At 38.2% G+C, this 25775-nt stretch overlaps 1 protein-coding gene across 6 annotated transcripts in view; it reads left to right on the top strand.

Annotated features, from left to right (window-relative positions):
* Window positions 1-25775, top strand: part of Fto (FTO alpha-ketoglutarate dependent dioxygenase) — a 399271-nt gene that overhangs the window by 240339 nt on the left and 133157 nt on the right. For 4 of the 6 annotated variants that reach the window (XM_013073314.3, XM_021260894.2, XM_021260893.2 and 1 more), the window contains one exon: window positions 3897-4021. In XM_013073314.3, the coding sequence (XP_012928768.1) occupies window positions 3897-4021 (125 nt within the window). The other 2 variants (XR_015440988.1, XM_087186546.1) reach the window with 2 other exon arrangements.

The raw sequence follows: 25775 nt of genomic DNA, 5'->3' as shown, positions 1-25775 counted from the left end.
TTGAGGGTAGAAGTGTAGATCTCATTAGACCACAGAGGACCCTTAAAGCTATTGGAGGCAAAGATCACCCACAGATAGAGCAACCAGAAGACATGAGAGGAAAATGAAGGTTATTACTTTGTAATAACAGTAGTTGAGGATCCCAGAATGAGGAACACACCTGGGAGACTAAAGAGGACGGTAAATTTTGGGCAGTGCTAGGAGAGAGAGGCATCCACTGATGGAGGGAGGGCAAGTAAAATCAGGGACTGATTCCAAACACAAAACCCACCTTCAAATGATAGTCTTTGTACCACTGGGGTTAAATAAAAGAATATGTTCTGGTTCCATGTGGTACAGATGGAAGTTTTATGGTTATGATGGTTTAACGCCCAGTGTCTTTTTGAAATTTTTAATTTAATGTAATAAACATTTTCAAGAAATTTTTTGTTAAACTAGCACAAACTTGCACAAGGTAGATTAGCAGAGTTTAAGATGAAATGAAACAATAATAATCAGAATGGTATATGTACCAGGAAGCTTCTCCTCACAAGAACCCATGGGAGTGTTCTGTTCTCATAGCCATTTGCAGTTACAGAAAGGATCCACAGTTAGGAGATAAGAACTGGGATCTTAAGATGCTTAGTCCTATGATCAGTCCTAGATCCATAGATTTCTTGTGAAAAAAATTATTAATGAAATGAAATTTGACCTCCAGAGCATGTTTCCTAAACCTGTATCTTTCCCTATATTTTGAGGGGAGAGGAGAGAGAGTATGTTTTGGTAATAGGAGATTGTTTAAAAATTGGAACTTGTCTAAAGACAGTTCTGTGCTACTATTGGTGGAAAAAATGGCCTATTAACATTTTTATGGGTAAAGTCAGTCCAACACTGTTGAGTATCCAACACTATTTAAAGAGAAAAGTATCATTGTCAGTTGTCTTATAAAAAGAATGATCTCTTGACCCCCTGAAATTCCCTTTTTGTGCAGTGACATTTTTTATCCTAAATTTTATAAAATACTATATTTTAGGGTCTGAATGCTGAATCTAAGTTCTTCTTTTCTAATATTAAGTAAATTTGTTTTTGTGATAGAATTTTTTTTATCATCCAGATATATTTCTCTGTATTTTTACTGAATAGTTATTAGATGTGTTTTCTTGTAAACTTGTGTTTTGTATTAATTCTTGTCTTGAAAATGTGATGGAGATGAATTTTTATAAAATTTATTTGTAATAAAACTGACTTTTGGGGGCTGTAATTCAATGAGTTTTAACGTATGTTTAAACTTATGTAACAACCACCACAATCAGGATACAGAATAGTTCTGTTATCACCAAAATACTCTCATGCTGTCCCTTACGTAACCAAATTCCTCGCAACCAAATGGAATCATGCACCATTCAACCTTTTTGATACTGGCTTTTTTCACTCAGCATAAGCCTTTGAGATTCATCCAAGTGGCTGCATGTATTAGTTAGCCATCACTTTTTCTTGCTGAATAGTAGTCCACTGTGGTGATGTACCACAGTGTATTTATCCATTAACCTTGTGTATGAGTTTATAATTTATGTAACAATAATTTCTTAAGACTCTTCCACTGCTCTTTGGTTTTACAGTATTTGTTTTTCAAGTTCTTCATTCACTGATTGACAAATATTTATTGAAAAGTATTAGGCAGACAGGAATATAGTGATGACCTGAACAGACAGCATCCTCTGCCCTTATGAGACTTTATTCCTTTAAGTCCTTCCTCCTCAGTCTTATAGAGGCTGCTCAGGATCTATGGAAAACAAGATCCTTGGATACAATTTAAATGATATGAAAAGCAAGGAAGAGGTAATGGCTTTTTAAAAAATATTTTAGTAGGTTCAAAAGGGAGAATAATTTATTTTCACCGTGTTTTTGGAGCCATCTAGGTGTGTACTTTGTCTTCTATTTTATATATTTTTACATTTTGCTGAAATACTGTGTAGCCATGGACATCATGATGCACTACATGATTTTTTGAGGCTCCTTCCAACTTTACATGAAGTAGGGTGTCTCACACAAGGAGCAGTACTGTTGTTAGACTACCCATCGATGCCCAGATGTCTCTGAAATTAAGATTAGAGGTCACAAATTGGCTGTTGCCCAAGTACTGATCAGCCCATTGGTGTTTCTTGTTTGGCCCCCCTCCTATTTTTAAATACTCTCAAGTGAGTTTCCAGAATTTACAAAATCAGGAGTCTTTGCATTAAAAAAAAATGTAGATTTTTTTGTTTACATTGAAAATTCATGAATCTAGCATTGCTGAGCCAGTTTTTCTGAACTGAGCGGAAGGGTTGGCTGGAGCTTGAATAGTGGCTGCCGTTTTAGACAAAGCATGTGCTCTGTTTGGGAAACCTCTGCTGTACTCATTCATGTTATCTGCCTGGCCCTAGTGAGTACCTGGATTTGCAAGCCTTGGATGCTGGGTTTCATGTATTGGAGAAGTTGAGCATTCTTCTCTGTGCTGGAGGGCTAAGAATATTCTTATCTTAGAAACTGATTGGGTGTCCAACTGGGTACATCTCTTAGTATAGTATATATAATACTGGCACTCTTAAGAGGCAGAAATCAGGGTCATTTTCCTGACTGGTGCTATCAGGTTATCTTGGATCCTTCACAGTGGAGATACTATTTCCTGCCTTATCTGTTCTGTCAGCTAAAGGAGTTATTGATTCTAAGCAACAGAAACAGATTCTGGTGAATTGGAACAAAATGAGACTTTATTAAAAGGGTGTTGAATAACTCATATCAGAGAAAAAAGAGCGTGATCTGCACTCAGAAAGTTTGCAAAACCATGGATACTCCAAAGATCATGGGTGGCAGAGATTAAGGAATTAATATATTACCTCCAGGGGCCGGAGATTTAGCTCAGTGGTTCTGAGTCCAAGATCCTGGAAAAGAGAATCGAAGCACACTTTGATTGATAGTACCTCTAAGACTATAAGCAATAAGAGAAAAGATTGTCCTAAGAGGGGATCTAGGTGCTGTTTTCAGACAAAAGGGAACTGGGTTTAGATATAAGCAACAGAAACAACAAATATGCACTATACTTCTCAAGGTGATCGTGAAAGTATTAAATAGACACTGTAAAATGCTGCAGAAGCATAAAGAAGTGATATTTCAAGTTACACGAGAACTAGTAATGAGTGTGCTTTATAAGTATGCAAAAGTACTGACATCCATTAATAAGGATTATATTGAATAACAGAAAGTAACGATTTCATTGCTTGCAGCCACTGCCTTGGTTATAAAATTGCCCAAGAAGCTGCACCAACTTTGAATAACATTTATAAAATCTAAAGATATTTGTGAAGGTATAATTTTCTTTTTGATTTTTGCACTCTTGTTTCTTTTTTTTCTTGGAAGATCTTGATTTGCAACAAGCAAGGAAAATGAGCACACCCCGCCCCCCCCCCCATCACTGATGTGGGTAGAAATTGAAAGTAATGATTCAAATAAGAGAGGCAGAAGAGAAAGCCTCAGCTGGGTGGTGGGAAACAGAACGAAAGTCAGACTGCTCTTTTTTAAAAAGGCAAAACAAACAATTCACGGTGAAGTGTACGTGAAAATCATTTCTAATAGTAGCTTATGGTAGGCAATTCCCAGGAAAAAAATCATTGGTGTGCTGAGAAAATTAGAGTGAGAATGCACAGTGTCTTGATGTGTTACTTAAGGCAATGGAGCTTTAGAGTTTACCTTATGTGCCATGTACATTGATTAAATACAAAATATATGCTGGCCATTTTTGACCATCATTTACCGTATTGATTTGTTAGCAGGGGAACTGTAATAAAAAAGCCATTGATTTACTGTCCTTATTTGCTTATGGGCTTTTTTATTATTAATTTTTCACTTTTTCTTTCTCTTTTTTGGATCATTTCTTCTAGACAAATGCTGTGCTTCAAGAAGTTAAAAGAGAGGGGCGCCCTGTGGAACAAAGGAATGAGATGCTGACTGCCATCCTTGCCTTGCTCACCACCCGCCAGAACCTTAGGAGGGAATGGCAAGCCAGGTTAGTTCTCTAATGAAATGGGATCTGTTGTTCCTGACAAACAAGGGCCATCTTTGGCTAAGCCCTTCCTTATTGCTGGTCTCATCCCTCTCATTTTAAGGGGCCATGAAAAATCAGCAAGTTTAAGATGTTTTCAACTAGTTAGCTTTCCTATCCATGGTAACCTACATTAATTATAATGTTCTATGACATCTGTATGTGTAGATGGTTTTTTCCTGAGTGTAACAATTTTCATACATGTCTCCATCTTGAGCATAATGTAATGTAAGTACCTAATGTTGAAGAGCCCCTTTAATTCAGCGCTCTAGGACTCTAGCACTGCCACTTAGTTAGAGCAGATGTTTGGGAGAGCCACATAGTGCTCTTTTGTCCCTCTATTTAGGGAAGATTATTTGAAAGTCTATTTATCAACCCCAGTATTAGAATTGACCAAGTTGGAATGATTTTTGCTTCATTCTAGTTTCTTTCCACATGGACTTACCTGTGGTTAGAAAACTGTAACTGGCAGAAAGTTTCAGTAAATTATCAGCTTTTATAGAAATAGAAATAGTGTGTGCATAATAAATTTGTTATCCTGCTCCTTTTTTGGGCGGGGGGGGACCAGGGATCGAACTCGGGACCTTGGGCTTGCTAGGCAGGCGGCGGAACCACTGAGCTAAATCCCCGGCTCTATCCTGTTTCTTTTTGAAAAACAATTGATATGTGGAAAATTGGAACTAGTTCCTCTAAATGTTAGAGTTATCCTTCACATCTGTGGTTTGTAAAAATTAATTCAGTAATAACTCAGTATCATCTGTCTCTGAGCAAAAGGGAGAGGAATCGGGTAAATTATACTGTATTTTGTCTTAGAGCCTTATTTGATGGGGAGGAAGTCTATGTGCCTGAGAGTCAAGAACATTTATTGATAACTGCAATATTATCCAAGTGACTTCATACAACAGAATTTACAGTCATGATAGCTTTGCTAGTAATAATTGTCATAAAAATAGATTTGTTTGGACAAGGCTGGACAGATGAACATTTTTCAAGAACGGAGACAGTGTGAACTATTGATTTTGATTGGATATCAGAAAGCTGCTTTTTCAAATGTGTATTTTATCTCTAAATTTAGACTTGCACATAAGAATCGTTAAGAAATTCACAATGATATTTTCCTGCTTTTTTTTAGTATGGTCATAGTAAATGGCACACATTTTCAACCACAGTAAGGACTGAATAATTTCCAATTTAACTTTTAAAGGGGAAAGGGAAGTGGGAGGGGTAGGGAAAGGAAAGAAAGGAATGGAATTAATATGAGAAAATGAAAAAATGGAAACAAAGTCTTTGTAAATAGGGAGGGGTGGAGAGGTTGAAGGGAGGGCAGGGGAATGGGGAAAAAATAAGAACCAAGATCATGTAAAGGTACAAATTTCCAATGATACATCTCCTTATATTGTATACCTAAAATGTACCAATAAAATTAATTTTAAAAATCATTAATACCGATGCACTACTTGCTAGGAAAATTTAGCATCCAACTTGATAGACTATGTAAGTGTAAAATAAACAGTAATTACAAAGGCTAATATGAAAAATATAAAATAATGAATAACTTTTATATTGATAGTGTTTATATAACACCATTTTGGCTATAGTAGATAAGATAAAAGCAGTATTAAAATGTTAAAAATAGTTAATTTAAAATTTTTTATATTATAATTTAAGTGTTATTTTCATTAAAGTTTGCATATTTTATTAAATAATGCAATATCAGTGTGGGGATATTGAAGAGCTTTCTGTCTTTGTGTGTTTTCTGTCTTCCCATGGTGATTCTTATTAAATAGGAAAGAGAGGTAGAATTCCCTTGTAATCTCTTTTTCATAACCCTTCCCTCCAAAGACAGTAGGGCCCAGAGAGAGCATACTTTGAGAATGGATGTCTTTTGTTGAGTGCATTGGCTTTGTTAACAATAATTTCCTAATACACCAAATCATCAGACAACATGACCAAAATGGCCTGTTTAAAAGGAGTCTGGTTTCAGCATTTCTGGCCCTTACTGCTAACAATTTAATCAGGAGCTGGAGCCAGTGTTGAAGTTGATGTAGTCTAGCATCTGAAACAAAAATTCTCAAGTTCTCTGTGGCAGGGAAGGAAGAAAGAAAACACTTAGCTGCTGACACTCTGCAGGCTCCGTTAAAACCAAACACCTGAAAGAAAATTTCAAGAGGGAGATGGCCTGAGAGCGCAGAAGGCAAAGTATCCTCAGAGTATTAAATAACCATAATCCTTCCTCTCATTTGATGTTTCTCATTTCGGTGCCCTATCTAAAAGACTCATCCATATGATCCATATAAACAGACAGTCACCATATACCTCTCTTTTCCTCATCAAAGTGTCATCTGGACGTCTGGAATCAGGCATTGCTGGAGTAGCCATCGAGCCTGTGGTGGTGAAAGTTATAAAACATCCACAGCAGCACTCACTGAGCTGCCTGTGTTGTAGCAATTGGCCTATTGTGTACTTTGGAATTACATGAGGAAAAATGTGCTTTGACAGAAAATAATTAGCACTCACCAAAGGCCAAGCAATAGGTTAGAGCATTTTACTTTCATCAAAGCTATCAGGGGATCAGTTAGATTAGATAACAGAAATTTTTTCCTCTGAAAGTTACATACAGATGACTCTAATTAACTTATATTACACATTAGAGAATGCATTATGAACTGTACAACTTCAAGAAATTTAGGTCAGCCAAGACTCTGCAGCTGGCAATAACTTTAGCTTGCGTCTATTGTAATAAACCCTCTCTTCAGCAGGTTCATTTGCAATCATGGTATCAGAAAGAATATTTTCAGTGAAACTTGTAACTTGCTCCTAAAACATTGGTTTCTCTCTGAGGCCAGCAACTGAGCCATTGTTTGGGACTCTAGGCAGTCTCTTTAAACTGAAAGCATATGTTCCCTGTAATTTAGTGTCTTGAGGAAAGTGTCAATTCTGCATGACTCGGGGTAACTGAGTTTGTCACAGTGTCACACAACCCTGCGATTCTAGAGGCACATCTGAGTGCTGTGGGTTTCCTTCCCCAAACTGAGTAATCCCATAAACAGCCCTCTCCAAATAGGCTTATTAGGGCTGTCTATTCACTTCCCCAGAGTTGAATGATCCAAAGTACATCAGGAGCCGCTGTGTGAATGCAGGGTAAGTGTTAACAGAAGTGGTACAGAATTTCTGAAGATTTGGCTTTGTTTATACAGTCCACTCTGCCTGATGGACAGCTTGTTATAGCTTTTAAAGAACTGGGCAAGCCCTCTGATCTGACCCCTTCTTGACCTCTACAGCCCAAAGGTCAGCCTGCAGCTAATAAACTCAAAGGTTCTTAGGGTCTACTGTAGGAAAAGGCAGAAAAAGAGCAGCTGCAAGGACTAGGTATCCCAGGATCGGCTGCTTTGGGGTCACTCTCTGATAATGAAAATGATTACCAAATTATATGGAAGTTTAACCGCAATAGTGAGTGAGAGGAGGGTGGAGCCCAGCGTATTAAGTTTGATAAATGAACTGTGAAGAGGCCCATCTGGCTCTCAACATCTCTTCTCCTCCTCTTTCCCTACCAAGGGGAAACATTTTAAAATAACAGCAGTACATATAGACTCAATGACCCATGCAAGGAGCTGGAATGGATTAAGATTTAATGGTGACAGTGGAAGAAATTATCATTTGAAAAGTGCACCAAAGAAAAGGTACAGTTCAATGTCCATGCATGAGTTGTTTTTCTCTATAAAATATAAAAACCTGTGCCTTTGTTTATTTTATGCACATCCTCATTGTCTTACATAGATTGCTGAAAATTTTGAGGGTATTTTTTATCATGGGATAATTATTTATGGGTCATCTTCAGGGAAGAAATATGCCTCCTTTGCTTTGAACATGTCAGAATGAGAATCAAACATTTTGTTTCTGCCTGCTTGCTCAGTTTCAATGATGTAGGTTAATCAAGTATTACAGAAAATGCTTTACAAAAAAAATTGGTGTCTATTTCAGCATCTGACTATTATGTTATTTTTAAAACTATTTTATATTTTCTTTTTATTCTTTCTTAAAACATTTTTATTAGTACATATTTGTCATACATACTAATCACATTCATCATAGGGAATTTGTACCTGTACATAACATATCTTAATCTTTTTTTCCCATTCCCCTCCCTTCAACCCTTCTTCCCTTTCCTATTTATACGTTTTGTTTCCTTTTTTCCTTTAATTCTTTTTTTTCCTTTTCTCTTCCCTTTGACTCATGAACGGTTTTATTTCTACTATGACTTGGCATGGTTTTTTTTTTTTTGTAAAAACTAAAAGAAAGCACGTCATGTTAATTGAGCAGATTATGTTTTTCCTTTCTTTATTTCACTTTCAAAGAAACATCACAGTAATGGTAATTAGTGCTAACAATGGCTAGGTCACTAAAAGCTATATGTCTATTTATTGTCAGTGGATAAGTGTAAGTTACTTAAAGCTTTCCCCCCAGTTTCCCATGAACATGGAATATCCTGGTTTCAGACCAGTGATGTTGCAGTCCAGAAGCTCAGTGCTTTTTCTGCAGTGATGATTAGCACTTGCTATGACTCTACTTCCTGAAACAAGAATGGTCTTATTCAGTAAGCATCTTTTGTATATTTTGTATTCTTATTGTGAACAAAATACTGTGTGAGAGGCTGTGTGTACTATAAATTGTTTTAAGCAGCCAGTTTTAAGGGTTTATCTGGTGATAAGAATGTTGAAAGTTCCTAGAAAGAGGTAGAAGAAGACAGTGGAAAGGAAAGAGGTGGAGCCATCATTACCACCACAGAGTGGAGAGTTGCTCTAACCTGTCCAGGAAAGTATTTAATTTTGGATGTCTTAGTAGACTAGATTGTTGTGGTATTGAAAACCTCTTAAAATGAACTACATTGTCTACATAAAAACCTCATGCAGACTGTAATTATATTAAAAATAGAAATGCAAACCTTCTAAACATTACCCAAAGTTAGCATATTTTTTACCTTAGGTTTTGACTTGACTACTTTTATGTGTGTGGGTATTCAGACAGCTGGGTAAAGAATACTACAGAGAGATGAGAAACACTTTGAGAATAACTGTGCTTTTTAACTTTAAAGAAGTACCTCTAAATTTTTACTATGCCAGGTGCAAATAAGACAAAAGTAAGCCCATTAAGGAGTTTGAAAAAAAATTGAAATACAATTAAACACAAAATTTTATGTAACATAAAAGCCATCATTGTAAAGTATACAATAAGTAATTTTTGAAGTATCAGCACAAGATTGTATAACTACCACCACTTTCTAATTGCAGAGCATTTCCATTACCCCCAAATGAAACCCTGTATCTGTTAATAGCCACTCAATTTTCCCTTCTCCCACAGTCTCTGGCAACCACTAACTTATATTCTATCTCTATAGATCTGCCTATTCTGGACATTTTTTATAAATAGAATCATACACTGTATGACCTTTTGTATGTGGCTTCTTCCACTTAACATAATGATTTCAGGGTTCATCCATGTTGTAGCATGTAAGTACTTAATTCCTTTTTAGTTCTAAGTAATATTCCAATCTGGATGAAATTTTTATTCAGTCATCAGTTGATGGACCCTTGGATTGCTTCCACTTTTTGACTATTATAAGTAATGCTCCTATAAATATTTATGTGCAGTTTCTTAGAAAAGCTTTTGAAACTACTTCAATGAAAAGCAACTCTCCTAAGACCTAGACAGCTTTATTGACACATCTTCTTCATATTAGGCTTGTGCTGTTTTAAAAACTGTCTGTTAAACATTTCTATGGCTATGTAGAAGAAACATCTTATTGACTATTTTCCTATTCTCTATGATCCCAACCATCACCACTTATAGGGCCCACCCTGGACGCCTTTATGAAGGCTCTAAAATCTGAATGTGGGTTCTAACACCAGCATACTCAGGTTTTTTCCTCAGGCTTTTGGTCTCTCCTTTTGCCTTTGACAGTCTTGGATTATATTTAGAACTGACAAATCGGCAGCCCAGCTTTGCGATTTATTATTTAGTGAGTATTTATTATGAGGAAGTGAGTGTGTTCGATGCTGTGGGGAGTATCACTGAGTACAACTCAGTCTCAGCTCTGAACTGATGTATAGTTTCATGTGGGGGTGGGGACAGTTAGCAAGAACATAATGGCTAGCATGCACATTTCCATTCTATTTTGGGTGAAGCACTGTAGGGAGCTTAAAAGTGATTTAGCAGTGGTCTGCTCTAAGAGAACTTACACTTTGGTAGAAGGTTATGAAAGAGCAACCTGACATTTATTAAATGTGTGCTTGATTCCATGTTTACGTTTTTTCCCTCCTGCCAGAATATAAGCTGCATGAGGCCAGGGCATTTGTCTTCACCACCTGTGAAACTTGCACCTGGACCTTTGTAACATTAAGCTGTCTCCTGCGTGAGAATAATGCCCTGTACAACCAAGGGACCTGGCCACCTTGTTCATGGTGTATTCCCTGGTCTCTAGAAGAGTGCCTGGCACCCAGATATATTGAATAACTGACTGAATGGAAGAACTTTTCCCTTACTCCATTCTTGTATTTGTAAGTACTTTGTGTTTCTTCTTGTGAAGGGGATGCTTTTTTTCTTCTTTTTCTCTAATCTTGCCAGTGGTGGAAACTTTGAAATTGGAAGTAAGGATAACCTTTGATACTGGTAGTAAGACTTGGTTATTCATCTAACCTTGTCAGGGGTGGAAACATTGAAACTGAAAAACAGGAAAGATCTTTAATCCATAGTTTTCTGCTGTTTAAGCTCCAAGACAGGCCTCAGGCCCTTGTTGAAGCTTGAGAGGGGCCAGGGAGATAATAATGCTTTGTGCAAAGGCACAAAGAGGTGCTGGAGCAAGAGAACAGCAAGAGACTGGTCTGGGACCAGGACAGCTGTTCTCTGCACTTCCTGAAAGTTAAATAGAGTTTGGTAAGGAAAAGAACTGGGGAGAGTCAGTTCAGGTCATTAAGGCCTCTCTAGGACAGTCCAGACCAAAGCTGAGGCAAATGTAGCTTCCTCTCTGTTTTTTACCTGACCTAGGCAGCTGCTTTTGCCTACCTACTTGCTGAGGCCCTGCTGTGGCTTTAGTGATATCAGTGCAGTGATGAGCATTGGCCTTGTGAGTTGGCATTTGGGCCAGAACTTGTGTTCTGCTCTAGGGAGTTGCAGTCACAAGAAGTGGAGTCATTGGCCTTGGGGATGGATGCAGGAATGATGGGGCTGATGCAGTTATCTGCTGTGACAACCTGTAACCACATCCCCTGTCCATGTCAGCTGCTGTCATTCATGCTTGAGAGAGTGACTGCTTTTTGAGGCAGAGTTGGTTGGGCACTAGAAGCTGTTGTAGAGATAGTTATAGCTGTCCATTGTAGCAAGCTGAATTTACAATGTTAGTAGTGGGCATGGGGAATAAATGAATGAGATTCGAGGAAGAAGCAGGGAGGTGCGAGCTTGCTAATTGCCATTGATGTCTTTCTTTTTTGATGCATCTGTCCCTCCACCTTTAATAATTGCAATCTTTGCTTTCTGCTGCCCTTAGCAGAAGAATGTCCTTTGTGTCTCTGAACCAGATTACTCCATAAAACCTGGTAACTCCATAAAACCTCCTCATAAATGTGTAGGAATTGAAACATTGTATAAATTTAGAGCAAGGATTAAATGAGTCTAAAGATAGTGTTACCTCTTTTCCAAGATACAGCAACTTATCTTAAAAAGGCAAGTGTTGTTAATATTATTACCATTGTTACTGCCATTATTTGAACAGTTTTATGGGGGACAAAAGCCAATTGACTTCTGTACATCTATTTATAAAATCAACACGTGGACTTAGCATGAATTCTGGCAGACTTCTGACTGTGGTTAGTTGCTGGCTGTTCTTATGGGCATAGCTTAAATTTTTTGAGAAAAATTGATTCATGCATTTATTTATTCAACAAATATTCATTAATATTCATTATACCTGGTGTTTTCCATGTATTGTTATGGGTTCTAGGAATATAGCAGTGAACAAAAACTGTAAAAATTCTTCTCTTGTGGAAGTTGTTTTCTAGTGGAGGGACAGAGAATTGTTTTCCTCAGTGGAACCCTGAAAATTTCTCCTACAAAATGTATATAGTTGCCATATCCTGCATATTGAGTAGAGATACCATACAACATTTTCTTTTATGATCATCACAAAGCAATCACCTGTGATAAATCTTGTACTTCTAGCTGTAATGTGTCATATATGGGAGGTCTTCATGGGATATTAGTGTTCTGAGGAACCCTATTCTGGGGAATTAATTTCTCATTCAGTTATTTGCACAGTGGTTCCCACTTACTTAAGCCATGTGTCACTTTAAAGTTCTTCACCTTAAGAAAGGCTTAAATTTGGGTCATGTGATATTGACAAATCTCTCTTAAGAAAGAATTGGGAAAGCCACACCTATCTCACAGTTTTTGGGAAGGAGTTACCAGTGAAAAAGCACTGAAGCACTTCATCAGTGTGGTTATTGTTGCTGTGAGTGATCTGTCAGTGACGAGTTTCAGCAAACATTTACTGAGTGCCTGCCTGGTACGAGACACTATCCTTCACCCTGTGGCTGTAGAGATGATGAGTAATACCTGGTTGGGGAAATGTATTATACAATATAGAATAACGAATACTTGGAAAGAGATTCAATCATGATTTCTTGGAAATTCATGTCCCAGAGAAGGAAGAGGCAGGTTCTTCTTAAGTCAACTTTTGTGACTCATTGTATACCAGCCACTGTAAGGACTACTGTTTCATTGCCAAATTCTGCTGCCTATAAATGGCCTATTTATTTCCAAGAATGAGTGAGAACAGAAGTTTATATTGTGGGTCATGAGATAGAATGTGTGCTACCTTCTCTCTAGAGGGATGTAGTTCTCATTGTTGAATGGGGGAAAATGTTTTCTTCCAGAATAGATTCCCTTAATATGGTGTAGTGGTTGGTTACATAGGTTGTGAGTCAGACTGCCTAGATTTGAATCTTGGATCCACGTCTTTTTTTTTTCCACTTCTATATTTCCAAGCAAGTTGTGATTATAGATTGTAGCTAGACAAATTACTTAACCCTTCTGAGCTTCAAGTTTCTTGTTTGTAACTTGCCCAGGGTATGATAACAATAGAACCTATTTCATAGAGTTGATTAAGTGATCTCATGTAAAACACTTAGAGCAAGTATCAGAAACATAATAGATAGGTGTTCAATAAAATTACACATCATCATCATCATTTTTAGATCCAAATAAAAAATTAAGAATAAACCCAGCTTCCCCTATCCAAATTGGCTAATCCTTTGAAATAGTGCCCCTATGTAAAATCCTGACCTCATAGTAGGGACCTAATATTGCTGAATTGGTGTCAGGAGGAACTCTAGACAGAACTCTTTCTGTGCTGCACCCTGCATTAAGTGTTGTCACACAGACTTGACAAATACAGGACTGGGCTCTAGATGAATCCTATCACCAGCTGACTGTAGTAATCTGGGCATGTCACACACACCTTGGATCTTAACAACTTCACCTAGAAAAGCAGACTTGGCCCATGTGACTATGAAGGCAGAAGGCATCTTCCAGCTCTGAAAAGGCATGGCTCCCTATGTTAGAGAACAGCCAAAGTAGGTGTTAACTATGGATAACTTTTGCCTTTCTACCTCCACTTTCCTTGAACTCTGCAGTGGTACTAATTTTAACAATAATGGTAGATAACATGTCTCAAGAATGCCATTAGTGCTAGGCAGAGTTTTAAATGCTTTCTGTGATGAGAAAATAGGGGCGAGAGATGCAGAGTAACTTGCCTCAGTCAAGAGCTAGTACTAGTGGAGATGAGAATCCACTCAGGATGGCCCAACTCAGCTGCTGCAAGGGCAGTAAGAGCTTTGTCAACCACTCATAAGGTTCTGTAAGTACTGTACTTAGACTCCAGGCTCACAATCCAGGGCTTAGAGACCCAGGATCCTCCCTAGCATGGAGATGAGCAGGTGTATATCTGTAAATATTTTTGCTTCTGGTATCCAAAGACATTTCACACTTTTTAGTAGTGGGTGCACCCTTCTGTAGAAGGAAGTAGTTTCCAGCTCATGCTTTTAAAATCTCCCTACTATAAATCTTTTGAGGGAAAGTTATTACCTTTATAACTATATCATTTCTTTTATATTGGTTACAATCTCTTTAGAAGGTGGGAGAGTAGGGGTGAGGAAGAGAACATCAAAGGTTAGCCTGCAAGAATCTGTAAATCCTCCAAGTCAAGTAATTTTGGGGCTGTATTAGTCAAGGCTGATTTGAGTAGATGCCCTCAAGGTGAAAGGGGAGCTATTTATCTACCCCATGGTGGGTTAATCACCAGCTGTATGCTATGTTTATATCTAGGAAACAATTTACTGCACACGAAGAATAGTAATTTTATTCCATCTCAGAAGTGTCCCCAGTGTATTTTACAACTTTACAGTGTAATGTATATTCCAGGTTATAGATAAAAGTTTCACTCTGGCTTTCAGTTAAGGACCTAGTAGGGTGGGGTAGGGGGGAAGAATAGCTCTGTTAGCCTGTAGGGGACACTGTTGTATCATTTATCAGATTTTTTCAGTATCTTGTCCCAGGACAACAAAACAAAACAAACAAATCAGAAAACAGAAATAGGTCAGCCACCATAAATTGCTCCTTAAAATTAGTTGAATGGTTCCAGTGTGTTTAGAATATTTACTGTTTCTCTGCTGTTCCTCAGGCTCTTTAGTATCCAGGCTTGAAAGGAGTGGTTTAGTGTTTCTGTATGAGATAGGAGTGATTCACACAACTCCTCCAATTAGCTCTTTTTACATATTCTTCTCTGGACAGGGTGCTCAAGAGGTTACTTTTTAATTTAATAAACCTCCAGGTTTAGTTGATCATCTTAATTGGTTACTAAGATATGCCCATGTTCAGTTGAAATGCTTCAATTCTCTGGTATTCTAAGTAAATACTCTGATTCCTGGAAGGTCATTTTGGAAGTTCTGATTCTCTTCTTTTTATTTTTATTCACGAAGAAAGATACTTTTTTTTTTTTAACTGAAAATGAAATCATGTATACTAGGAATGCTTCTGTAGGGCCTAGTCTGAGCTTTAGGAAGCCCAGTGCCCAAAGCCTCAGTGGTTCCTTGTTCAGATACTTCTCTTTCCAGACTGCCAACAGCCTCTATATCCCTCCAGGTGCCAGGGCCTTTTCAGGCAAACCTCCACCTCCCTGCCCAGCTCTGGGCTCTTCTCTACCAGAATCTAAGCCCTGCAAGCTGATTGTAATTAACCCTTGGAAAGCAGAGTTTTTACTAAGGCAGTGTGCGCAGTAATGATATTGTTGTTAGCTTGCTTCATTTCCAGTTTCACCATCAATTATACTATGTGTTTCATCCAGTTGGTGCTACCCTCCCAATGTTAATTATAACCTACAAGACTGTTACAGTTAATTTTATGGCAAGCATATTGTCTCTTCAAGGCTCCAGAGCAGCTCATAAATTATCTTGAAGGTAAAATGTAACTTGGGGAACTAGTTATGAAAATTCCATCCATCTCGCTTAGGAGCTGCAGCTGCTACTGTCAGCTGCCTCGCTGCTACATTGTGAAGGAATTATGGTGGGTCAAGTTTAAGAGGGTAGGCCCAGGCTGTCACTGAGGAGAAAGGCTGTCCTGGCCCTGTCAGACAAGTACCTTCTGCCAATCCCTAGTGGTTTCACTTTCCAGGCAGGAAGAGGCAGGCAGCGCAGGTGGATGGTCCCCAAGCTGTCTGTATTCATTACTTTACAGAAACTTGTTGTAGGTAGGCAGGTCCAGAGACCTTTCCTCTTCTCTGTTGTCATGATGTTAGGCATTATCTGCAAAGTAAGAGAGAGATAACTCTATAAGTAAGTCTGGGCTTAGTGCAGGAGATTGGGAGAGTAGAGAAGTAGAATGTCTTACTGGCAGTACCTCCCAGCAGCCCCTCACTGGCCTCCCACACGGTAATTTCTATCTTGCAAAAGCCATTGGCTTGCATGAGCATTTTATTTGTGGTTGTTTTTTTTTTTTTTTCACCTAATCTGATAAAGTGAGATTTCACTGTGAACGAGTATACTCTAAAATTGCCTACTAAATAAATTAGCAGGTTATCTTATTGGGATAATAAACACACTCCTTTCTGTTTCCTCACATGAAGTATAAGCTTTACATTTCGGCCCTCGGGGCTTTAGCATTATTATTTTTAATGACTGAACACAAGTCTTTCATTTAGCTTGTTTGTATAGTTACTGTAAATGATCTTTCTGCTGTTGGTTCTTCATTTGAAATTCTGCATGTTATGCCAGCTTTAAAAGCTTTGAGGGGGCCTCTGAGAATTGGGAGCTGTATTAAGCGCAGCATCTTCCAGAGCATTGAAAACAGGCAGTGGCAGGAAAGTCAGAGACAGTGTGTTAAGAAAGTATGCCTGTGTGTGTATATCTAAGTGTGAATTTGAGTGAAGCATACACAAACAGTTCTGGCTTGGGTGGCAGTTTGAAAGCTCTCTGTATTGTAAAGGAAAACAGCCATTCTCTGAGCCAGGAATTTTTCTGTGTGTTTCTGGGCATTTTGATTATATTCAGACATTGACTAGCTCTTGCACGAAGGGTACCTAAGACCAAAACACCTAGGCCAGTGATGGCAAATCTTTTAGAGCTTTAACCATGCAAACACACGTGCCACAGGTTCACCATGACTGACCTAGGCCATGTAAATAAAAGAATGAGACCTGGGGTTTGAGGGATTACCAAAACACATGGAACGGTGAAATCATGCTCAAAGCGGCACAGGGCTTTTCTAGTGAGTACTGGTGAATTCAGACCAGGGCTTGCAAACTCATCTACAGGGCCTGGCAATAAACAGGATGAATGAAGCCATAGAGCTGGGACTGAGATTGAATGGGGGAATTCACACACTCTGTGAAGTAGGAAGCTGCTTTTCAGCCTTGTAAGGAGGCAGGATCCATGTTACTGGGGCTTCCACATTTTCAAGAGAAATGGAAAATTCAGACTGTGTGTATGCTTGTGAAGTCTCCCAACTGTTTAAATGTTAATGCCTATTTCAAATATTTGTAACTACTATTCAGGATAAGCAAAGCATGTCTGGAGCCCTATTGGTGTGGATAGGACTCTGGTATAGAATGGAAATCTGACAGCTTTGAATTAAAAGCCTTCTCAGTCATCTCACACTTCTCTGGTATAAAGGCAATGACCCTGGCCAGGAATCCAGAACACAGTCACCTCTGTGACCTTGTAACATAGTTCTACACTATGTAGGTTCTGGCCCGGAGCAGATATTTTTGTAGGGTTTTTGTTTGTTTATTTGCTTGCTTGTTTTGTTTTGTTTTTGCCATGAACTTGGCAGCGTTCATCTTTCCTTTTCCAGAGAAAGTATATGAGAATTTTAAAATGTGAACGGGGTGTATTTGGTGCTCATTGTCACCATAAAAAGGGTGTCTGCAACAATGTTGGCAGTTTTGAATCAATAAAGGGCTTAATACTCAGAAAGAGAGGGCCAGGACTTCATTGCCAGCGAATCACCATTTCTCCTGTTATACCTTCGAGCTCCTGCCTTATCTGCAGCTCCTCTATGGGGAACCCAGCTGTTCGTTTGGGGCACAAGTGAAGCTAGCAGGAAGATTTCATGTGGTCAGAATAATCTTTTTGTCTCACTGCTCCAGACTGATGGCCACATAGAGGTATGGTTTGGGAAATTTGTTAAATACATGTGAGTTTGATCTTCTAGGGCAGAGGAAAATATAAAAACAATTGCTTTCCTTTAATAAAGAATAACAGAGTATACCTAAACCTTGGCTGCCTAAAGTCAGCTGTTACACATGCATGGTTAAATTTCACTGTAAATATTTCATAAGGGTTATTAGAATGCGGGTAGGTTGACGTCACAGCCTCAACTGTACCAAAGGAACCATTTCATTAAAATAGGCCAGCATTTCCAGAGAACCATGAATTTCTATGGCAAAGCTAACATAAGGTCAGAAAACCCTCTGGAAAAAATGTCTTTATCAGTGTTTACAATCTCTGCATTTATGGATTTGATGTTTGTAAAAAAACACTCCCCAAATGACTTTATCTTGGTTAAATGAGGCTAGTTTGTGAAATAGTCTGTATATCCAGATCCTTCCCAGCCCAACCTCTTGGCAGCCACTTGGATAAATAATGTCTTTTCCAAAATGTGTGTATTTGAAGAAGGAAGAGGGAAATTAAGTGGCAAACTGTGTCTCTGAGTTGCCATAAACTGACAGAATCCTAGAAACTGAGAGTAAAGGCTGATAGTTCATTCATTCTTTGAGCAAATTAAAGAGTAGTACATTTATTTATTGATGCATTGAAGGTTATAGTGAAGAGCGAAATGTTTCCTCTAACCTCCCTCCCCCTATAGAGTAAAAATTTAATCATGCCTTTTTTTGTGTCATGAAAAATGTGTATGAAGTTTAAAAGGCATGTGGCAGAAAAAAAAGATATTCATATTTTGTGAAAATCTTAATCCATGCTCACAGATGGTCCTGTTCAGGTGCTATTTTAATTATGAGGTTAAAATAGCCCCACACAGTAGGAAGTCATATTAATAAATGGAGTGAAGCTTTTGTCTTTAGGTGTCAAGAGAGCCTTGTAACTGAGAAATTTAAATACTTGTGTTATAGGAGAGACTCTCAAAATGACCAAGTTATTTGGAGAAAGCAGAATGATAGACTCTTCTAAGGATCAAATGAGTACACTAGGAATGTTTTACAAGTGTACAGCTTTGGACTTCCTTTTGTATTGGTGATTATAGTGATGGCTGTTTCAGTAATAAATGTCTGTCATAGATATGATTGTGGAATCAAAGGGGAAATAAACAGAACAAATTGCAAATACATTTTTAAAGATTTTTAAATGCTAAATGGAAGTACGTCTTTACTTTTCTTAAACTCAAGTGCTACTTTGTCCTTCAAGTGGTAAGGTATCTAGAAGGACTAATAATAATTCAGAGAATGCCATAACTTACAGTTTGCATTAATAACACACAAATAGAACAATCTTCTTATTAAATATTAGTAATGTATTATAATAACATTTTACTTTCTTTCCCTTAGTGGGGAATTATGAGGACCTCATGTAAGGACCTCAATGTCTTGACATGGTTAATTGTCCATGGATAATGGTTTTCAGCCATTGCTGTTCTGAGTGATACAGCTTTGTTGTTGGGCCTTATTAAGTGTTTGCAGACTCCATTGCAGTGCACCCAGGCACTTCCCTACAGAAGCAAACAGCTGTGTTTTCCTTACTATATTATACATCACATAGAGCAACTCATTTATTATAGCTAGGCTAATGATGCAAGTGCAAACCTTTATGTCCTGCTTTATATGGTGGTAATATATTTGCTGTAGAGATGTTAGCTTGTTTTTCATAAGTAATTAATCTTTACTTATGCCAAATGCATCATATGAAAATGGGTTAGCACAAGGGTCAAAATACATTTAAACCAGTCTGCAGAGATTGGATAAGACTGCTCGATAAAGGATCATTTTTTTCTCTTTCACAAGGGCCTCATCCTGTCTCCAAGCTGCCCACCAACACAATGCCCACATTACTAGCAACTTCGGCTGGTGAGAGGGAATTGTTTTCAGTCCTTAGTGTTGAGACAGGATTCAAACCTGAAGACCTGCTGGACATGGTGAGAGATATGCCTGTAATCCTAGCACATGGGAGGCTGATACACCAGGGTCACCGTGAGTTTGACACCAGCCTGGGCAACATGGTGATTTCAAAATTAGCCTAAACTACGTGGTGAGACCCTGTCTCAAAAAACAAAACAAAATAACAAAAAAAAGCCTTGAACATGTGCTAAGCAAAGTATTTTTAGTGACAGGCATCCACACTCAGTCCCTTGACAAGGCTATTATTAGCCACAAGGATAAATGTGGTGGTAGGTGTCTGCAGCTCTAAACTGTCTCCAGGTTCATGCATAGGCAGGCCTTTCTGGAAGCATGAGTCCAGTGCCCAGGCCCAGCCTGGAGCCTCCTGAAGTATAGTATGCACACTCCTGGTGTCATAAAAGATGATTTACAAATATGACTAAAAATCATGATGGTGGATTATATCATCAAAGCTTAGGAAATACTGGCCTTACAAACTGGATGGGTCTGGAGATGTGTGGCTCATTCATAATTGCACTATCGATAATGAAGATGATCATTATAATAATTCATAGTAACCTCTAACTTCTACTGGGCCTTTACTGTGTAACAGGTACTGTTCTAAGTGATTCGTCCATATTTCCTTATTTTCTCTTCACACTAACCTCATGAAGGTACTATTTTTTGTTTCCATTTTACAGGTAAACTAGTTAAAACCTAGGGAATTTATCTTAGGATATCACAGATTGTAAATGGCCAAGCTAGGATTTGAGCCCTGGAGTCAGGCTCTGGTGTCTTTTTAATCACTTCATTTTTCTGTATCTTGATGAATTAAGAATATTATATCCTGGGGCTGGGGATTTAGCTCAGTGGTTCTGCCGCCTGCCTCACAAGCTCAAGGTCCTGAGTTCGATCCCCAGTACCAAAAAAAAAAAGAATATTATCTCCTGCCTGATCACTAAAGAGGAGAAGTAGAGAAACATGAAAATATGTAGCACTATATATAATAATACTGTAATCAGCCATATTTTATAAGAATTTAGAATTCTTTTTCAGAGAGAGAGAGAAATGAATAACCTTGTTTTTTGACTTATTACCATTGCAGCCTCTGAGTATGTATTATTAGGAGATAAGTAGTGTACTTCGTGCTATACGAAGGTCTACGCTATAAAAAGTCTTCAGCAACTTTCCACATTTCTGTATTTAGACAAGTATCCTATTTTTTTTCCCTAGTCTCTTCAAATATGTGCAAGCAATGTTTAATCCAGCAGGAAACTTAAAGTGAGACTCTCTAGCTAATAGCATGGTTGTATTTCCAAAAAGAAAAATGGAATTAACCTGTGAGAATTAATTTTGACTGTTAAGAAATGTGCTGAAATGACTGGAAGAGCACAGTCCACAAGACTGAAATGCTTTTGGGAATGTGGGTCTTCTAGGTCACAGAGCCAGACCTAATGTACACATAGTTGTTTTGTTGTTGTTGTTGTTGTTGACTTTTGATTTCTCTTGCTATATCAAGTCTCAGGAAAATGCTCAAACAGACAAGAATTCTCCTACCATCCTTCTCATCTGATATTTTTCTGAGCCAAAGTATGTCATTTTCGTAAGTAGTATTTATGACTAGTTACATCGCATAGGGAAACCTGACTTGGGTGAAGCATTAAGGTATGGAGAAATGGGTAATTGGCATACTTAAAAGAAAACTGTTCAATGAACGTTTCAAATCTACCTCCCCTGTGGGCCCAGAGTCATCATGAACAATTACTTGAGAATTGTGTGATGCTCAAAGAAGAAAATTGCAGAACAAAATGAGTTGAAAGAATTTATATTTTTGTCCTTTCCACATGGAGCCAGGGGCTGAAACTCATGTCTTGCACTGTTGTAATCTACAACCATTTAATTTGCTAACAAGATTTAACTGATCAGGATCTGCAACCTCGTCCTCCACTATAATCAAAACAAGAAGCATTTGGCTCTGGAGAGTAAATGTTGTGTATCTTTTATTGTCCAGCCCCACCATTTTCTTTCTGGCAGGCTGAGATGAAACAGAAAGCTGATATTTGGAGCCACTGGAATTGTAGGCCTTGTAATTTAGAAATATCCATTTTATCCCATGTAATTTCTTCCCTAAGATTCCTCAGTCTAAATCTGATACAGGTAGGAGCCAAGACAAACAGTAACCATTTATAGTCACCCAGAGCAGTTTGAATTTCACTCTAATGTAAAGCAAAGAGAGTTTTTGGCTTCATTTCAGGTGTGTAACAGGGGCAGAAAATGCATTTAAAATTTAGCAGCAAATGTTACCATATGTTTCCATAACAACTGCAAACTTTTATGTTAGAAAAGCAATAATATAAACACGTAGGAATCTTGGAACAGTAAACTATTAATTTACCAAATATAAAAAAATTCAGCATGAAGGGGCTTTTATAGCCACAGAAGCCATGAGGGGCCCAACATCCTGTGAATTTCTCCATTATGTGGCAGAAAATGCTGCTGGTTGGTTTAAATGAGCAAATCTTTTAAAATTATAGGTACATGTCAATTCTCTACAGAGCATTTTTCTAAAACAATGTATGGTGGTGCCAGCTATGACTGCTTTCTTTTACCATATTGAACTAGTAAAATAGCCTGTAGTAGCTTCCCCCAGTGCACATCTGTAAAGAAATTATATTTTCTTTTCTTCACCCATAGCTTCAAACTTAATGATGAATGAGGGATCCTGCAAAAAGTACTGGCCAGTAGCTGACTCTAGTGCTTGGCAAGAATAGATAGATGTTCATAGATATTTGATGTATGTAAAGACATTTCAGTTTTCTCACCTGTTTCCACTTTGACATATAAAAGAGACAAGGGGAAAACAGGAAAAATGGATCTACGTAACCACAACTTAAGAATGAGGAGTTAGTAAATAGAGTTGTTAAAATCACTACCAAGGGAAATTCAGTGATCTGATTTTTCTGTGAGTCAAAGACATATCTTCTTTCAAGGGATATATTGGAAATATGTGTGGATAGGTCTTTTATTTATTTGAAAGGCGCATGAGGTTTTTGTGGGGTTTTTTCCTTAAATGCATAGGGTTATCTTTTCCTAGAACACAACCAACAACGTTACCTAGTCATTTAAAGTAAGATGATGCACCTTGACTCATCCTGAAACATAACTATCATCAAACATACTGGTCAATGAAGGTTAAAATTTTTTTAAAAAGGTCAAAGGGAAGTGGCTGACCTCAAAATTGGGAGCAGAATTTCAGAGAGGGTGTGCATTCAAGAAAGGCTCTGGCATAAATACAGGGTGGACAGAGATATCAGAGCCTCAAATTTTCACCAGGTCGAGTGAGGAGATGAGTGTTTCAGCTGGAGTAGGACGTATACTCTGGGTTCCCTTTTTTCTTCGTGGTAGAGCCCCCAGTACTCTGAGCCCAGAGGGACAGCAGAGGCATTGCTTAAGCAAGCCATACAGTCTTAGTGAAGTCAAGGAGAAGATAGAAGCTAAGGTTTAAGGAACCTGGTCAGTTAAGAAAACTTGGCAGAACAGGAGTTGAGAGTAGGAGTCATGATTTAGGGCAGCAGAGATGAGACTAGTGAAAGAAGAGATGCATTGAGTGGACATGATTCACTCTTGAGTCCTTGGTGGGTCTCGTTGTAGAGAAGTCTAATTTCACCCAAGTTTTCACCTTCTCTGACAAGAAAGATGAGTAGGACTAATAGGAAAGGTTCTCATGTTCCCACAGATGCTTGACTAGTACTGTACCAGGAATGCTTTATGCTCTAAAGTGTCCCGTGAAGCGTTAGTGTCATTGGAGACCAGCATTGATCCTTTGGTTCCTTAATAATCCAGTAGCATGAAGGTGGATGGTTAAGAAGAGAGCAAAGTGCCGTTCATTTATTCTACAAATATTTATTCAACTCTGAACAGTGTACCTGGCCCTGGGAATAGAAGGGTGAACAAAAACCACAGCTGTTTCTTGTGTTAGAGGAACTTAGAGTGGTGGTGAACCTATGCCATGTGTGCCACACTGGGCTGTTTGTAATCACTGAAAGTTCTAAGAGGTTCGCCATCACCGGTAGGGGAAAGAAACAAACTAAAAACAAGTAAACAAATAAACCAGGAGGATAATAATACATTCTGTGGAGAAAAGGAAACAGGTGCACAACTGGAAAGAGCCATGGAGTTTTTCAGGAAAGCTCTTGGAGGATCTTTGAGGAAACCTTTTTGTTTTGTTTTGTTTTTTTGGTACCGGGGATCGAACTCGGGACCTTGCTCTTGCGAGGCAGGCGGCGGAACCCCTGAGGTAAATCCCTGGCCCCTGAGGAAACCTTTTTTTTGAGCTGAGCTGAACTGAGGGGGAGAAGAAATTAGTTTGACTGAAGCACAGGGATGGGGAGAAGAAAGATGGCCTCAAGGAGGCAGGAGGTGGGGTAAAGACTTGGTTCTTCATGGTGTTTGCTGACTGGGATTAAAATTAAACCAAATTCCACTTACAAAGGATTGTGAAAGTTTCCACTCGGTGACCAGTGCTGTGGAAAACACAGTCCTTCTAATCAAGGCTATTGTTTAATTATTAGAAAACAGACATAACTAATTGTGAGATAAATGACAAATTAAATGATAGAAACCATAAGTAAACCATGAACTCTTTGAAACAAGGAGTCATTAAGAGCTGGAAAGTTTTTTATAGCAAGAGGAAATATCAATGGAATCCAAAAGCAAAAGAGCAACTTATGTCAGAACTTCATAGTATTTTTGCTTATTCCTTACAATAATCATACAAGTGTATTTTCCCCATTGTGTAGATATGGAACTTAATTTGGAGAAAAATAAGATGGTAAATGACAAAATTGCAATTCAAACCCATTTCACATCTTGAGAGGGAAGCAAAATGTAAGTTACTGACTGCTGATGAAAATATTAAAGGCGTTTGAATATCCCTCTATCTCTACATATATATATGAATATACATAGTTATGCTAAAATATCAAAACACAAAGGATCTATGCTTGTTTTTAAGAACATAGGGAAGAATGAGGACAATAGGGAGATTGTGGCCTTTTATGAAGCCAGCATTGGAAGAAGAGCCTCTCAAATCAAGCAGGTAATGGCAGCTACTCAATGATAAGGAAAGCAGACCTAGACCTTGTAGAAGGAGCGAATTAATGGAAGATGTAGGTGCCAGGTGTGACCTTGTAGGGTTGAGGCTGGCACCAGGATGGAAAGACCTTGAAGACACTGCAATGTAGAACATATCATAACCAGTGTTTTTTCTGGAGAAAAAACATACAGCCATGAAACACCAGTATTTTTCAGAACTAAACTACCCTATTTAAAATTTGTTTCTATAATATTTAGGTGTTTGCTTCGGAGATCTTTGCTTCACATTATCTTTTTGAGGGATGGCCCTATGTGTACATAGGCCAACTTTAAGGTAACCTTTTCCCAACTGAGGGCATATCCCACTTTTTGTATCCCCTGGCTTAAGCTGGGCTGGCACTTCTGACAGACTTGTAAACAGATGTATGCATTGTTGCTAATGACAGGTGATTATAAGAGGCATGGGGGCCAAGGTAATTAAACTGTGATTTGACAGGAACATTTGGCAATGTAATATTTCAGCATTAAAAATATCTTTGCAGCATGCTTTCCCCACGTGGCTTGGTGAATATCATTCCATTTTTATTCTTTAGAGTGTATTTTGAAGTCTCACACTGTCATAATTGAATTCTTTTCATGGTTCATTGTAGAGCTGCAGAAAATGATGGCCATTGGACTGTGTGGGGATCTAGTCAGATTGTGAGACTTATCCAAGGCCTGCTCTAGTGTACTAGTGGAATAAGGTCAGCGACCCTATTGCTGACATTGTATTTGGCATGTTATTATGTCCAATTTAATCATGATAGTAATGCCTATGGAGAGAAACATGAATTATTTTCATACCTCTGTAATTTTTCTCTCTATTGCCTATACTTACCTGAGGTTGTTCCCATGGATCACAAGATAGCTTATTTAGTTTTCTTGTCCCCTAAATTCCCACTATTGGAAATAGGGGGAAAAAATTCATATTACCAG

The sequence above is a fragment of the Heterocephalus glaber genome, unplaced genomic scaffold, assembly GCF_053883595.1.
Source record: "Heterocephalus glaber isolate CG9 unplaced genomic scaffold, H.glaber_assembly_v1.0 deba00000071, whole genome shotgun sequence".
In the NCBI taxonomy this organism is placed as follows: Eukaryota; Metazoa; Chordata; class Mammalia; order Rodentia; family Bathyergidae; genus Heterocephalus; species Heterocephalus glaber.
Note: the sequence above shows the minus strand (reverse complement) of the source record. Positions and strands in the feature narration are given on the sequence as shown.